This window comes from Zingiber officinale, chromosome 6B (assembly GCF_018446385.1).
Source record: "Zingiber officinale cultivar Zhangliang chromosome 6B, Zo_v1.1, whole genome shotgun sequence".
NCBI lineage: Eukaryota > Viridiplantae > Streptophyta > Magnoliopsida > Zingiberales > Zingiberaceae > Zingiber > Zingiber officinale.
Window position 1 is genome coordinate 13,583,809 of NC_055996.1, and position 16,906 is coordinate 13,600,714.

The 16,906-nt window shown below is 38.6% G+C and overlaps 1 protein-coding gene across 1 annotated transcript; it reads left to right on the forward strand.

The window, feature by feature from the left end:
* The first annotated feature begins 7,463 nt into the window (after nt 1-7,463).
* On the forward strand, nt 7,464-14,956 carry LOC121992032 (wall-associated receptor kinase 5-like). The gene is made up of 4 exons (XM_042546145.1): nt 7,464-8,456; nt 8,565-8,720; nt 8,801-9,462; nt 14,393-14,956. The coding sequence occupies exons 1-4, from the start codon at nt 7,535-7,537 to the stop codon at nt 14,894-14,896; spliced, it is 2,244 nt and encodes a 747-aa protein (XP_042402079.1). The 5' UTR covers nt 7,464-7,534; the 3' UTR covers nt 14,897-14,956.
* Nucleotides 14,957-16,906: the final 1,950 nt, after the last annotated feature.

The following is a 16,906-nucleotide window of genomic DNA, read 5'->3' on the forward strand; positions in this document are numbered from 1 at the left end:
TCCATTCTATTCTTCCAATAACTGAAATTTTCTCCTTTGAATAGTGGAGGTCAGACAGTGTTGTATCCTTCTTGATACGAATTTGACATCCTTAAAAGAATAACAAATAGATTTCCAAGACTCTCATATTGGGATTAGTAGTGCTTGAAAAATACAAACAATAAGAAAAAAAAATCTAAAATAATTGATAAAAAGAAGAAGTTTTTAAAAAGGTGCTTTGAAAAACAGTCAAGTAATTTCAGAGCTTACGAGGCTCTGATACCAATTGTTAGATCGGATGAGTGCAATAGAGGGCGGGGGTGAATATCGCGCTTTCTAAAACTTTTCTTTTTCTTTTAGAAACCAAAGTCGTGCAGCGGAAAGTAAAATGAAAGATTAGTTCATTTACTTCATTCGGAGTCTAGGTCCACTCCTACTCAAAGGCCCGCGATCCTTAATCGTACTGATGGGCAATCCACTATAACCCTTCTTTCCAAAATCCTCAGAAAGAAGCAGATCATACAGATACAAAGATATAAGATAGTAACAATCCTACTATCTTATATGAATTTAAATGAAAAATAAAAATATACCGACGATAGTAAGTAAAGGTTGAAGCTCGGTCGGTACTTCTGGACGGAGTAGCTTGAAGAGTCATAGAAGACTTGTAGCACAGTCCGCTTGCAAAGATGAGCTTTGAGATGATCAGAAAACAGTGTTGTTAAGTCTCAGATCTCGAGCCCCCTTTTATAAGTGTAATTAACGTTCGGTTGACTGAACCAGCTCCCTTCCTTCCTGGCTGGAGTCTGACACTGATTCGATCTTCGGCATTAACTGGTCATTAAGGGTTCGGTCAACTGATCCTTCTTTTCGGTCGACCAAACAGGCTCCTTCCCTGTTCGTCGAGATTTGCCGAAATTCGCATTTACTGTGCATTAATGGTTGATTGGTTTGGTCGACCGATCCATGGGTTCGGTCGACCGATCAGCTCTATTTCCTTCTCCTTCTGATCGGTGCTGATTCTGTGCTGAGCCATCAGGTTCGGTCGACCGAACATATTTATCGGTCGACCAATCAAGCTTTGATCTGACTCGGTCTATTCTGGTCTGATATGAACACTGCTTTGATCTCTTCTTGTTCGGTCGACCTATTCACCTGTTCGGTCGACCGATCCAGCCGGATCTACAAAACAATGTTAGACAAAACATCCTGCAAAACAGATGTTAGCAACAATAATATTATAATGCATGAGTAATATAAAAGACAATAGAACTGTCTTGATCTCAACTTGGAAACCTTCCCGGTTTCTTCAGTTGGATCAGCGACCTAAGGTTGTTCCCTTCGGGAACCCGACCCCACTGTCACTCCTCCAATTGTTTACATCAACCTACCTGCCAAACTTAGATCCTCCAAATCTAGTTTGGACTTTTCACTTAGCTTTGATCGGCTCGTCAAGACTTTTCTCTTGATCTTCGGTCCTCCAGACCTCTTGATCACACCGCCAAGCGTCAGGTCCCCTAGACCCACTTGGACTTGCACTTGGGTTCCACGATCTGCTAAGATTTCTCCCGCCTAGTCTCCAACTAGGTCTTTCCCGGTTGAGTAAATAGCTTGTACACTCAGTCAACTTGTTAGATCACAACAAGACTTAACTTGAACCTTTGACAACATCAAAACTTAGGCTTGATTCTGTTAGGATGTATACTAAAAGCCTAGCTTTTGGTATAAACATTTATCTAGAAATAAGAATCACATTGGTCAAATGTCTACATTTATGATAAATGTAATTGTTCAATTAATTTATATTGTAGATAACATGGTGTGTGGTGTCACACACAGAAGATCATGTTATCGGTTCCTTATAAATTATAAACAATAGCTCACGACCAAGATGGAAAGGAACAGACCATTGGAAGGTCGTAGTGTAATTAGGTATTAGTTTATCTTAACTATATAATTACACTAGTACACTTAGAGTGTATTGAGTAGGACCATTTGAGGTCGTTTCTTTTATACTGACTTTATAAAGGAACAAAAACCTCAGTTATTATGGAAGTGTGTGCTCTTAATCCTAATATAATAACAAGCATATATATTTGATATTTATTTCTTTAATTTATCAATGGGTGAGATTTAGTTCGATAAATCAATAAGCCCGATAAGTTGGGAAATGATATCACTTATAGTGTGTGTTGTTGATTATAGAAGGAAACTGTGTCCTAGTGATCTAGGTTGAGAATGTCCCCAAGAGGAGCTCATAAGGATTGTCATGTTAAACTCTGCATGTGGACTTAGTCCGACATGACGATGAAGTTGAGTGGTACTACTCTTAGAGCTAGATATTAATTAAGTGAGTTGTCAGTAACTTACTTAATTAGTGGACATTTGTTATCTTAAACACAGGGAGACTAACACACTCATAATAAGAAGGAGTCCAAAATATAATTTGGGATTGGTGCGGTAGTTCAATAATAGTTCTCTAGTGGAATGAATTATTATTGATAAAATTAAGTTGTGTGTTCGGGGCGAACACAGGATGCTTAATTTTATCGGGAGACCAAAATCAATTCCTCCTCTCGGTCCCTATTGTAGCCTCTTAATTATAGAGTACTATACCCACCTATACCCACCTTCTTACCCATCCCATAGGGGCCGGCCAAGCTAGCTTGGAGACCAAGCTAGGGCCGGCCAAAGTTTGGTTCATGGGTGCTTCAAGGTGGCCGGCCCTAGCTTGGGTTCAAGCTTGGTGTGGCCGGCCCAAATTTAAAGGATTTTTATATTTAAAATTTTCTTATATGGATAACATGATTTAAAAGAGAGTTTAAAATTTTAAATCTTTCCTTTTATAAGATTCTACAAAAGATTAAGAGAAGAGCTAAATCTCTTTCCTTATTTGTAGATTAAAAGGTTGATTTTAATTTTGGTAAAAACTTTCCTATTAATCATGTTTATTATTTAAAAGAAAGTTTAAAAATTAAAAATTCTCTTTTATTAGTTTCTACAAAAGATTAAGAAAAGATTTAATATCTTTCCTTATTTGTAGATTAAAAGAGATTTAAATTTTTAGAGATAACTTTCTTTTTATCCACATGTTAAAAGAAAGATTTTAATTTATAAAATTTCCTTTTTATTAACCAATGGGAAAAATTATTGGAGAAATTTTTTATAAATTTCCGGAAGCAAATAAGGAAGTTTTAATTTGTGTTTAAAATTTTATTTGCTTGGAAATTTTATGGTGTGGCTGGCCATTGTAAATTGAAAAGAAAATTTATTTTTTAATTAAATAAATTTTCCTTTTCAATGGCAAAAGAATTAAGGAAGTTTTTATTAAATTTTCCTTATTTGCCAAGACCAGGGATTATAAAAGAGGGGGTAGAGAAGGCTTCATGGTAAAGAACTCTATTCTATTTTCTCCCTCTTTTTCTTCCTTGGTGTGGCCGGCCATCCTCTCCTCCTCTCTTCTCTTTGATGGCCGAACCTCATCCTTCTTGTGGAGATTCATATGGTGGCCGGATCAAGTTTGGAGAAGAAGAAGAAGAATGAGAGAAAGAAAGCTTTGTTTCTAGCATCCCTTGGAGCATGATGGTGGTGGCCGAACCTCTTTATCCTAAGAGAAGTTTTGATGACCGAAACTTGTAAGGAAGAAGAAGGTGCTTGGTGGTTCTCATCTCGGAAGATCGTTGCCCACACAACGTCCGAGGTTAGAAGAGGAATACGGTAGAAGATCAAGAAGTCTTTCTAAAAGGTATAACTAGTATTTTTCCTTTCCGCATCATACTAGTTATTTTTGGAAATAATACCAAATACATGAGACATGCGATTCTAGTATTTCGAATTTGTTTTCGATGTTGTGTTCTTTTCTTTTTTTTTTCCTTGTGATTTGATTGTTCTTTTCGGTTGACCTAAAGTTATTTAAGGAAATTAAATATTAACTTTCCTTAAAAGGCTTTGTCTAGTCGGTGGTGGTTGTTCCCATATCCAAGAAGGTCATGTGCCTCGCCATGTCAGTACTGGGAGCCAATTTTGGAAACTAATATTTAATGAAATTAATAACCTAGGTGATTTGGATCGAACGTGTTAAGTTCCGCAGGAGATCCGAGTCTAAACCTAAAAGAACAAATATATTAAACTTTGGATCAATCGTGTTAAGTTCCGCAGGCGATCCAAGTTTAATTTAAAAGAACACATGGTAGCTAGGAAAAGGTTCAGATCTTTGTACAAAATTTTTGTACAATGGAACCATTAGGTTTTCTAAGTAGCAACCAACAGATTCTGGTGCAACTTGCACCAACACTAATATGTTCCCATATCAGGCCCACCGTTGGGCCTGATATGATCCCATATTAGGCCCACGGTAGGTCTGATATTTTCCTATATCAGGCCTTCTCTGAACCTGATATGATCCAATATCAGGCCCAGCGTGGGCCTGATATTTTATATATCAAGCCCAGCCTAAGCCTGATATCTTCCATAATCAGACCCAAACTGAATCTAATATTTTCCCATATCATACATGTTGGGCCTGATATGGAAAATATCAGGCCCACGCTGGGCCCAATGTGGTCCAATATCCTGCGCAGTGTAGGCATGATATTTTCCCATATCAGGCTCATGCATTGAAAAACAGCATGGGATTTAGGAGGTTGGTGAGAGGAGTAGGAAGGGAATAATACTATTTTTGATGCTCTTTTTGGTAGTTTTGAAACTAGGATATTTCTTTTGGCAAATAAGGAAACGTGGTCGCTTCTTTTGATAAAAAGCCGTAAAAAAAATTCTCATTATATAATATCAAATTTAATCATACACTAGAAAAATAATGAGTTGTTGTGCTTAATCTTAAATATATGGTAAATCCAATAAGATCATGCAGCATGAAAATCTAAAAATATCTCTGTGAAATTGAATGAGATCATGTTGCAAATTTTTTAATATCTTTTTCTATTCTCTATTTATATATAATGAGTCCTAATAAAATTGGAGTCCTAGGTATATGTTTTAATAGCCTATGCCTAAAGTCGGTCCTAAATCCGATCTTCGACCTCCTTAAATTTCTCTTATCTTACATCCGATCTTCCAAGAACTTCTTCTGTAAACTCATAGCTCATATTAGATTCAACGTATTAACGTAAACTTAAATAATTATTAAAATATTAAAACTCACATGATTATACCTATAAATAATAACGACAATAAAAAGGTGGAAGGAAGAACAAGAAAACGAAAGGCTGCTGGGAAGAAACATGGGTGAAAAGAGAGCTCTGATACATATAAAGAAAATACAGAGTACAATAGAAGGGAAAAAAAAACAATTAGCCTTTGTTCATTTATCTTTGTCCTAAGATCATAGGATATATATAATGTATATCAAATACTTAGTTAATTGTTCATTAATGAAGAATAGAATTATTTTAATAATTATTAAATTCGAATACTAATTTGATTTTATCTCGATCTAGCCTTTTATCCTCTTCTTCTTGTTTTTTTTGTTCTAATCAAACTTGCAAGATCTAAGTTTTTGGTTACCTCATTGCAGCGTGATGCTTTTGGTGGTTGATGGAGATGGATTAAGACATGTTTGGGTGTGCCGTTTAGCATTGAGCATAGCGGAGGTTGTGATTCGTGGTTCAGGACGATCTCAACCAAGCTCCAAAAACTTCCATCGAAATATCTGGAGTGGTATCATAATGTGCCCACTCGTCTTCTACTTCTGTACGTCTTGACCTTCAAAGTGGAATTCCACATTAGAGGTCCATTTTTCTTTCACCAAAACCTCATCTCAATTTGTGATTCAGTAACTTCTCTATTAGCAAGATCTCATTTTCTATCTCTGTAACTTTCAGGATTGCTGCACTAAGTGCCTATCAAAGGGCAGGGGCCTAGCTATATGGGGCCGGGATGCGGTCACCCCTAAAATTTGAGGAAAAAAATAATACAGAAATTTTTTAAAAAATATTTAATTATAAAGCCTAAAATTTTTAGAACTTTTTCACAAAATATTCAATTTAATTAAAATAAGAATCGAACATTATTTTTTCCTCTCTAAGCCAACTTTTTTTTATCACTCCGTATTTTTTTCCTCTCTCCTCTTGTATTTTCTTTTTCCTCTTAATCCCCTTTCCTTTTTTTTCTCCCGTAGTCTTCTTTATCTCATAATCCCTTTATTATTCTTTTCTTAATCCTAATTTTACCCTTAAATCCTCCATCACACATTGATATCGTTGTTGTCCATGTTGCTATCGCTGTACATCGCTATCGCCAACACCACTGTCATTTGTTGACAGTGTTGTCGTCGTCGCTTTGCCAACGCTACACAATAAATACTTTTTGATTAAGGTAAAATTTTATTGCTTTATCTCTTTCAATTATGAATTTAAGTATTGGAAAAATATATAGTGTTAATTTTTCATATATTTATATTTTTATTTGCTAGTCAAGTATGTCAAATATTTAGATCTTCCATGTATTTAATGTTTGATTTGTTATATGAAGATGATCAATTTTATTCACAATCGTTTGAAAATCTGATAATTAAATCATATCATTTATTACATAATTCACTACGAGAAAATCTATAATTAGTGATGAAATTTAATTTCTATCACTAATTAGCGATCGAAATAAATTATGATCTCTAATTTAGAGATAAAAATTAAATTTCATTATCAATTCCATCTTTATACTTATTTAATCTATTTAATTAGCTATCAAAATTTAATTCCATTACTATTTTGGTAATGGAATAAGTTTTAGTCACTATTTAACGACTAAATTAAGTTTTCATCAATAATTACTTTCTAATGATTTTCATTTTCGATTTTTTCTTCCAATTGTCCTAAAATTTTTCTCAATGATATTGACCACCTCTCTGATCTTTGGCATGCTCCTCTCCTCTCTTCTTCTCTTCTCTCCGATCTCCGACATTTACATGCATCCCGTCAGTATATTCGATCTTCTCCCCTTTCCTCTCCTCTCTTAGCGGCAAAGTCTCACTTTGACTGCGGCCTTAGTGAGGTCTTGCCTTGACCACAGCCTTCCAACGAGATGACGAGGTAGAGCACGACCTCAGTAATGTGTCATGGTCAACTTGAATCCCCCCGCAAATTGACTACCCACGCCACTGTCAAGGGCCTTCCTCACCATGGATACATCCATTACGCACCTTTTCCGTGTGTTGTCGAAGTCTTGGCCCCGCCACGATATGCCAGATCAAGAATTTACTTCTAATCTCGAGCTTAAAATGTTCTGAAGTACTACTCAGTTTCCTAAATTGAAATTTTATAGGCAGCAATTTTACTGGTTCCGAGCCAAAAGTACGGTTGCCGTTGCGATGACCACTTGCTGAACATTTCCTCCGTCAGTCAGACCTTTTGACTGAGACTGCGCCTGGAATTCCACAAGTAACAACAAATCGACGAGCACCACTTGTTTCCTGAAGTCGTCGAGGTCAACACAGTTGATCAGAGAGCTCAAACGCAACACAATTTGGTTCTTGTGAGTATTCTATGGATGCGCTAGCTATAGAATTCCACATCGAAGTGCAGATTGACGAGCATAAATGACTCAACAAAGTAGAGCAGAGTTTATCGTCCGGGGAAGGAGCTGGCTTCTTGTCCACTATGAAATGCTTCTGTTATCCTTGTTCCTCTTCCAATGGTTGTTACCCTCTTCTTCCTCCACAAATATAGGTTATAGTGCACTATTTGGGGGTTCGAACTGCTCAAATGTCCCCTACCCTTTTGAAATCAGTAACGAAAACCCAAGCCTTTCCAAGTCCCTTCCAGGCCTCCAACTCTGCTGCAACCAAAGCTGCAACAACAGTCTCAAAGTCCTGATCGGGGGCTCCTTCATCGACGTCATGGAGATCTCATTGGAAGAGGGCTACCTGAGCGTGCTCGTCGACCACGCCATAAAGTTTGGCTGCAGTCACATATCAGATAGATCCCCGAAAGGCAACCTGCTCGACCTTCGGGGCACCCCCTACACCTTCCATACCAGGAACAAGTTCACGGTGCTTGGCTGCGATGCGATGGCTACGGTGAGGGATTCGTTCAGTGGCAACATCGTCAGCGGGTGCGTTGCCTTCTGTGTCAGCTACGCCGATGAGCAACATGGCCAGAGCCACTGCTCCGGCGTCGGGTGCTGCCGGGACGCTATCCCTCCGCGGCTTCAGTACGCCACCGTGGAACTGTCCAGCATCCGAAAATTGACAGAATCTATGGAAAATATAACAATGGTGTCAGGGGGGTGCAACGAGGCATTCTTGATGGACGGGAACGACTCATTCATCCCAGTCCTAAATACGAGAAGGCCGATCGTCCTGGATTGGTCCATAGGAAACAAGTCTTGCGAGGATGTGACATCCTCGCCTATTTGCGGCCCGAACGCCTCCTGCTACAACTCGTCGGAAGGATTGGGTTATCGGTGCAAATGCCAAGCCGGCTACGAAGGCAACCCTTATCTACAAGAAGGTTGCCAAGGTAATTATGTAATTCCAACAATAGCCTGAAATCCATTCGAAGGTCATGCTCCAGTGTGATCGCTTCTGTTCACGTCGAATCGTCTTGTGATGGATTTGAAATTTGCAGATATCGACGAATGCAAGGATCATTCGCACAATTGCTCGGGGAAATGCGTTAACATACCCGGGGACTACAATTGTTCTTGTCCACTGGGGACCAAAGGAGATGGAAAAAAAGACGGCGTTGGTTGCAAAAGAGACACTTATATTGAGATTGGTTTAGGTGGTCGTCAATACAAATTCTGAATTACTATTCTTCAGATAAAGTCTGCTTAAAGATCTAATCATCTTTCTCTGTTTCAGGAACTTCGTTGGCTCTTCTGGTCATATTACTAACAACAGGCTTCTGGATTTTCTGTGAACTGAAGAAAAGGAAGCAGAGGAAATTAAAGCTGAAGCATTTTCTCCAAAATGGCGGCTTGCTGCTGCGACAGTACGTCTCTGAAAACCAATTCTTCGCTCGCATCTTCACCATCGAGGAACTTGAGCGAGCGACCGATAATTTCAACGAGAAAAACGTCGTCGGTCGCGGCGGATATGGGACTGTCTACAGAGGAACGGTGCTGCCCAATGGCGAGGTGGTGGCCATCAAGAAGTCCAAGTTCGTGGACGAGACCCAAATCGAACAGTTCATCAACGAGGTGGTGATCCTCTCCAAAATCACCCACAGGAACGTGGTCAAGCTCCTGGGCTGCTGCTTGGAGACGGATGTACCGCTGTTAGTCTACGAGTTCATATCCAACGGCACGCTCTCGCAGCATCTTCATGAACAGAGAATGCCTACTTCCGGCCGGCTGTCATGGGAAACTCGGTTAAGAATCGCGACGGAAACGGCACGAGCCCTCGCGTTCTTACACTGCAAAGCCGCCTCCGTTCCGGTCGTCCACAGAGACGTGAAGTCGGCCAACATACTCTTGGACGAGAATTGCACGGCGAAGGTGTCGGATTTCGGAGCTTCGAGGCTGATCCTGATAAGATTTAAAAGTTTTATCTAGTTGAAATTGTAGCCAGTAATCCACGTCGTAGTTTGTCCAAGTAATCCACGTCGTAGTTTGTCCTAGTTTTAGGCTTATTGATTTATTTTTAGATCCTATTAAATAGGAGATATGGTTTGAGGGATTCTACTGTAATAAGCCTATTTATAGGCTCTGTTTCTGTTCGTAGAAATATATTCACAAGAGCTTTCAGTTTCGTTTCCTCTTAACTTGTTAACAGTGGTATCAGAGCGAGGTTGTCCCCCTTCACTTTCCTCCCTTGTTCTGTTCTCTGTCCAAACCCTCCCTCGTAGCTGGTGAAGCCACAAATCTCGCTGCCGTAGCAGATTTCCTCCGGGTGCATGCAGTGCCGAAGACATAAGTAACTCAAAAGAACGACGGAGAAGGCAGGAGGTGACAGTGGGGACAGATCCGGCCAAGAAATTGTGAATCGAAAGAGCGTCGAAGGCCGAATTCGAGGGAGATTAGAAGTTTAAATAGTTTTTGGACTTCGAGGGAGGTGACAGTGGTGACTTGTTATATTGTTCCTATTTTGTGTGATAAATTGTTTATTTTGTGTGATAAATTGTTTTCTTCAATGGCATCCGAAAACAATTTTGTGCAACCAGCGATTCCACGCTTTGATGGTCACTATGACCATTGGAGCATGTTAATGGAGAACTTCTTGAGATCCAAGGAGTATTGGCAGGTTGTTGAATCTGGAGTAGCAGAGCCAGCAGTTGGAGAAATGCTGTCGAGTGCACAAAAATCAGAGTTAGATGCGTTGAAGCTCAAGGATCTTAAGGCAAAGAACTATTTTTTCCAAGCCATAGATCGAGCAACCTTGGAGACAATTCTTAGCAAAGAAACATCCAAGGATATTTGGGATTGCATGAAGAAGAAGTATCAAGGAAATGCCAAGGCTAAGAGGGTGCAGCTTCAAAGTCTTCGGACAGAATTTGAGACTTTACGCATGAAGTCTGCGGAATCTGTTTCAGATTTCTTTGCAAGAACCATGGCAATTGCCAACAAGATGAGGATATATGGTGAAAAAATGCAAGATGTCACCATTGTTGAAAAGATTCTTCGATCAATGACACCAAAATTTAATTTTGTTGTCTGTTCAATAGAAGAGTCAAAAGATATTGATGAACTTACAATTGATGAGTTGCAGAGTTCCTTGTTGGTTCATGAACAGAAGCTCAACCAGCAAGACAAAGAGGAGCAAGCATTGAAAGTTTCAACAGAAAATCAGTCAACACAAAGAGGAGATAAAAGGCAAGGAAGAGGAAAATTTAAAGGACGAGGAAGTAATTATCGTGATAGCCAACAACAACGTCACCAGCATCAAGAAAATCAATCTCGTGGAAGAGGAAGAGGAGGTAATCATTCAACAACTTATAAACATAAGTCCAATATTGAATGCTATAGATGTCATAAGTATGGTCATTATCAGTCAGAATGTCGTACTAATCTGAATAAACAAGATGAAGAAAGATCTAACTTTGTTGAAAAGGAAGAAGAAGTCTCTCTTCTAATGGTGTGCCAGGTAAATGAAGAAACCCAACAAAATATGTGGTATCTAGATACTGGCTGCAGCAATCACATGTGTGGAGATAAGACGGCATTTTCTGAACTGGATGAATCATTTCGCAACACAGTCAAATTTGGTGATAACTCTACAGTTTCTGTCATGGGAAAAGGAATGGTAACTATCCAAACCAAAAGAAATTCTTCTCATACAATATCTAATGTTCTGTTTGTCCCAGATCTAACGACCAATCTCCTTAGTATTGGTCAGTTGCAAGAAAAAGGGTATGAGATCTCTATTAAAGATGGAGTATGCCAAATTCACGATGCAAAGATAGGTTTAATTGCTCAAGTTAACATGACAGAAAATCGCATGTTCCCTCTTTACTTGAACAATATCACTTATCCATGTTTTTCAGCAAAGGTGAATGATGTTTCATGGCTATGGCATTTTCGTTATGGCCATCTAAACTTTAGTGGACTGAAGACTTTGCAGCAGAAACATATGGTAACTGGACTTCCTCAAATTATTGCTCCTTCTGAAGTTTGTGAAGAATGTGTTGTTAGCAAACAACATAGAAACAATTTTCCAAAAGGGAAATCATGGAGAGCAAAGAAAGCTTTGGAGTTGGTGCATTCCGACTTGTGTGGCCCAATTAATCCACACTCTAATGGAGGTAAGAGATATATAATCACCTTCATTGATGATTTGAGTCGAAAAACTTGGGTATATTTTTTGCAAGAAAAATCTGAAGCATTTGCAGTTTTTAAGAGCTATAAAGCGCTAGTTGAGAAAGAAACAGGCAATCCAATCAAAGTTCTACGCACTGATCGTGGTGGAGAATATCTCTCACAAGAATTTTCAAATTTTTGTGAAAATCATGGAATCAAAAGACAACTAACTGCGGCTTATACTCCTCAACAGAATGGCGTTTGTGAGCGGAAAAACCGTACTATTTTGAATATGGTGAGAAGTCTTTTGGCAAAATGCGGCATTTCAAAAGCTTTTTGGCCTGAAGCAGTCAACTGGAGTATCCATATATTAAACAGAAGTCCTACACTTGCAGTTCAGAATATGACACCAGAAGAAGCATGGAGCAATCAAAAACCAAAGGTAGATTATCTCAGAATTTTTGGATGTATTGCTTATGCTCATATTCCAGATCAGAAGAGGATCAAACTTGATGACAAGGGAGAAAAATGTATATTTCTTGGTGTTAGTGATCAATCAAAAGCTTATAAGCTTTATAATCCTATCACCAAGAAAATTATTATCAGCCGAGATGTGGTTTTTGAAGAAGGAAAATTTTGGCAATGGAACAACAACTCTACTGAAGAACTAATACCTACGAGCTTTGATGGTGTTGATGAAGAACGACAATCAACAACAGAAAATAATCAACAACTTTCATCAGATGAAGTAGATGCTCCAAGCTTGCCAACAATAGTAGAAAGTGAAGAACTACCTCGACGCACTAGAAGAAGACCTGCTTGGATGGCAGATTACGAGGTAACTGGAATTGGTCAATCTGATGATCCACTTACATATTTTGCCCTGTTTTCCGATTGTGACCCTACAGTCTTTGAAGAAGCTGTCAAGGAATCAAAATGGCGAAAGGCCATGGATGAAGAAATTAAAGCTATTGAACGGAACAATACATGGGAGTTAACCGATCTTCCAAAAGGGCATAAAACAATTGGGGTCAAGTGGATATACAAGACCAAATTGAAAGAAAATGGTGAAATTGACAAGTACAAGGCACGCTTAGTTGCAAAAGGCTACAAGCAAGAATTTGGAGTTGATTACAAAGAAGTGTTTGCACCAGTTGCAAGACTTGACACAATTAGATTGGTGATAGCATTGGCAGCACAACGATCTTGGTCTATCTTCCAATTGGATGTTAAATCAGCATTCCTGCATGGTGATCTTCAAGAAAAGGTATTTATTGATCAACCACTTGGTTATATAAAATCTGGATTTGAAAATAAAGTTTATAGACTCAAGAAGGCATTATATGGACTAAAACAAGCTCCACGTGCTTGGTATAGTCGTATAGATGCATATTTTTAAGAGGAAGGGTTTAAAAAATGTCCATATGAGCATACACTTTTTACAAAGATTGAAAATGGAAGAAAAATGCTCATAGTCTGCTTATATGTGGATGATCTTATTTTTACAGGAAATGATAGTGACATGATTACAAAATTAAAAAGATCTATGATGCTTGAATTTGATATGTCTGATCTTGGGAAGATGCATTATTTTTTGGGCATTAGAATAGTTCAATCAGCAACTGGAATTTTTATTTCCCAAAAAAAGTATGCTCAAGAAATTTTGGACAGGTTTCAAATGGAAAATTGCAACTCTGTTAACACTCCTGCTGAAGTAGGATTGAAGCTTGTTCGAAATCCTGAAGGTAGGAAGGTTGACAGCACACTTTATAAGCAAATTATTGGGAATTTGATGTATTTAACAGCTACAAGACCTGATATTATGCATGCTGTAAGTCTTATCAGCAGATACATGGAATGCCCAAAGGAGATACATCTTCAAGCCGCCAAAAGAATTTTTAGATACTTGAAAGGAACCATTGAATATGGTTTGTTCTACAAGAAAAATGAAAAATCAGATTTAATTGGTTTTACTGACAGTGATTATGCAGGTGATCTCGATGATAGAAAAAGTACCTCGGGATATATTTTCATGATGAGTTCAGCAGCTATTTCATGGTGTTCAAAGAAGCAACCAATTGTGACGTTATCCACAACAGAAGCAGAATTTGTAGCTGCAACAGTTTGTGCTTCTCAAGCAATTTGGCTAAAGAAAATACTTGCAGAGTTATATTTCAAGCAAGAAGGTGCTCTTAAAATCTATTGTGATAATAGTTCAGCCATTAAACTCTCTAAAAATCCCGTCATGCATGGAAGAAGCAAGCACATAGATGTGAGGTTTCATTTTTTGAGGGACTTGACGAAGGATGGAGTAATTGAGTTTTTCTTTTGCACAAGTGAAGATCAAATTGCTGATATTATGACCAAGCCATTGAAGTTATCTACATTTCAAAAGCTAAGGAGGCTGATTGGAGTATGCGCATTTGATAAATCCTAAACTGAATGTTTTTTAAACTTTCAGTTTAAGGGAGGGTGATAAGATTTAAAAGTTTTATCTAGTTGAAATTGTAGCCAGTAATCCACGTCGTAGTTTGTCCAAGTAATCCACGTCGTAGTTTGTCCTAGTTTTAGGCTTATTGATTTATTTTTAGATCCTATTAAATAGGAGATATGGTTTGAGGGATTCTACTGTAATAAGCCTATTTATAGGCTCTGTTTCTGTTCGTAGAAATATATTCACAAGAGCTTTCAGTTTCGTTTCCTCTTAACTTGTTAACAGATCCCGATGAACCAGACTCATGTGACGACGCTAGTTCAAGGGACGATCGGGTACTTGGATCCGGAATACTTTCAGACATGCCAATTGACAGAGAAGAGCGACATCTACAGCTTCGGAGTGGTTCTGCTGGAGCTGCTGACGACGGAGAAACCGTTGTCGTCTTCCAGAATGGGGACGGTGAGAAATATGGCGTCGGATTTCATGGAGTACATGGTGGAGAAGGACGGCCGCGTGGGGGTTTTGGAGTTTCTGGATCGGCAGCTAGTGTGGGACGCCAGGACGGCGTTGCCTGTTCTGGCGGTGGCGCAGTTGGCCAGGAGATGCCTGAACTTGAATGGGGAAGACAGACCGACGATGACGGAGGTAGCAATCGAGCTCACCGCGTTGAGGCGGCTGGCGATGCAGAGCGAGGAGTGGCGGGACCGGCGAATTAGAATCAGTCCGCGCCGGTTGACTGCTGTGGATGAGTCAATGTTCGACGAGGAAGACCGTCTGCTGTCGTAAAATTAACGTGTTAGACATTCATAAATAACATAAATGAATAAATCTTATCTTTTCAGATTCTCTCTCTCAGGATTATATATATAAGGTTGAGTGTTATAAAAATTAATATTAACTTTTTGTCCCTATAAGCATCAAATATATTACCATATAATATTTTTTTATAATTTTTTATATGGGAATATTGTTGAGCATATAAACGTTGACGCACCGGACACAATGAATCGATAGTTAACTGGTAGAAGATTTTTCTCTTCAAGGAGAAGTTTTCCTTCGATCCTGCGCACAAGAAAACGAGCCAACAGAATGTCAGCGTCTAGAAATTAGAGGAGTCCCTGGTGAAGGCCCTCCGATTAGGGGTATAAACGAACTGAATCGAACCGAATATGTAGAAAAATCTAAGGCTTGAATTTGGTTCGAAATAGGTATATTCGAGTTCGAGCTCGATTCGAAGCTTGAAAATTTCAAAATTTTTTATTCAAGTTCACTTTGAATTAGGGCTCGGGTTCGAATTTGGCTTGAAAGATTCAAACATGTACGCGAACTATTTAAATTATTGCTTGAAAATAACTAATCGAAAGGGTCAAAATTTATTTATTTAACTTATATTAATAAAATATTAAGGTTCGCGAGCGACTCATGAACATTCGAATAATATAATTTGGGCTCGAGTTTGGCTCAAAAAAACATTCAAACATGTTCGAGTTCGGCTCAAATTCGATAAATTCGAATATGAATCAAATATTTTTCGAGCCTGCTCGAAAGCTTGTGAACCGACTCGATTCGTTTGCACCCCTACCTCCAACGCTCAAGTCAGTATAAGTCATAACCGATGGATGAAGAACAGTAAGAACGTGTGCGCGAGAGTAAAGTTGTAGATGTTCAGAGAACGTACCTTCACCACGGAGAGAACTCCCCTTTATATACCTCCTCACATAACTTTCGCAGTCATGAGGTGACAAAATGTTTCAGAATTTGTTAGGCAGAGGGAATTGTACAGCCTAGGTAATGTGTAATGATTATCCGAGGAATCTTCTCTTTATCCACATGTATACTTCTTTTGTTGTTTGCAACTTCGGTTATGGTTGAAGTTGTTGAAGGAATATGCTGTTATAATTGGTCTGCCGATGGAAGACATGATAGTCCCTATAAAGTTTTCAGAAGAATATTCTCTGACACATAATTACTCTTTGAGGAGATGACTAGTCCAAGGGTTCACACCACAGCCATCCTTCCACTATGGAACCTCTCTTTCTCAATGTTAGTTAGAACCCTAAAGTCAATCATTTGATGATTGTATTATGGACTTATTGTATCATATTCTTATATAAATAAAGGCATGTATTTTGGTTATTATACTTACTTGTATTGGTGCCAAATAAACTAAGTATAATAGTGTCCTTGAGTAGAAGGTTCTCACCTATATCAATCGGTTAGTTGAACCGATAGTGAGATGATATAGGGAACACTACTCTTAATCATTCGTAGTCGAGTATTAACATTCAGGGACAATGTTAATACAATAAGACTAGCATGTAGGTCAACTCAATGACTTGATCTCACAAGTCATGGATATAGATATATCAAGTTGACACATGGGTATGCATTAGAGAATGTATACTGAATGATCCGCCATGAGAAAGTATCATGGATCGTTATATGAGTGTCATATACTTTCTCATATGGCTATTAGTATGACTACTAGTCCTTAGACCTGAAGTCACCATGGATCCCTACATAAGGAGTTATGTACTTTGGTTTCGTCAAACGTCACCCGTAACTGGGTGGACTATAAAGACGATTACTGGGTATGTAACGAATTATGCGGAGGGATGTGAGTGATGTAGATGGGATCTATTCCTCCTATATGACGGGAGCGACATCGATATTCTTGATAGAGTGAGACCACGAAGTGCATGGCCATGCCCAAATGAGTCAATATCAGATATTGAGCTCATTTGATTTAGTGAGTCTACTTGGAGTTCAAGATTTAGATTGATTAGAGGATGACAC

Excerpts from the sequence above, each read along its gene's own strand:
- LOC121992032 (XM_042546145.1), top strand. The coding sequence starts at position 7,535 with ATGACTCAACAAAGTAGAGCAGAGTTTATCGTCCGGGGAAGGAGCTGG. Across the intron at positions 8,721-8,800 it reads TTATATTGAGATTGGTTTAG|GAACTTCGTTGGCTCTTCTG; the intron begins GTGGTCGTCAAT and ends TCTCTGTTTCAG. Across the intron at positions 9,463-14,392 it reads ATTTCGGAGCTTCGAGGCTG|ATCCCGATGAACCAGACTCA; the intron begins ATCCTGATAAGA and ends ACTTGTTAACAG.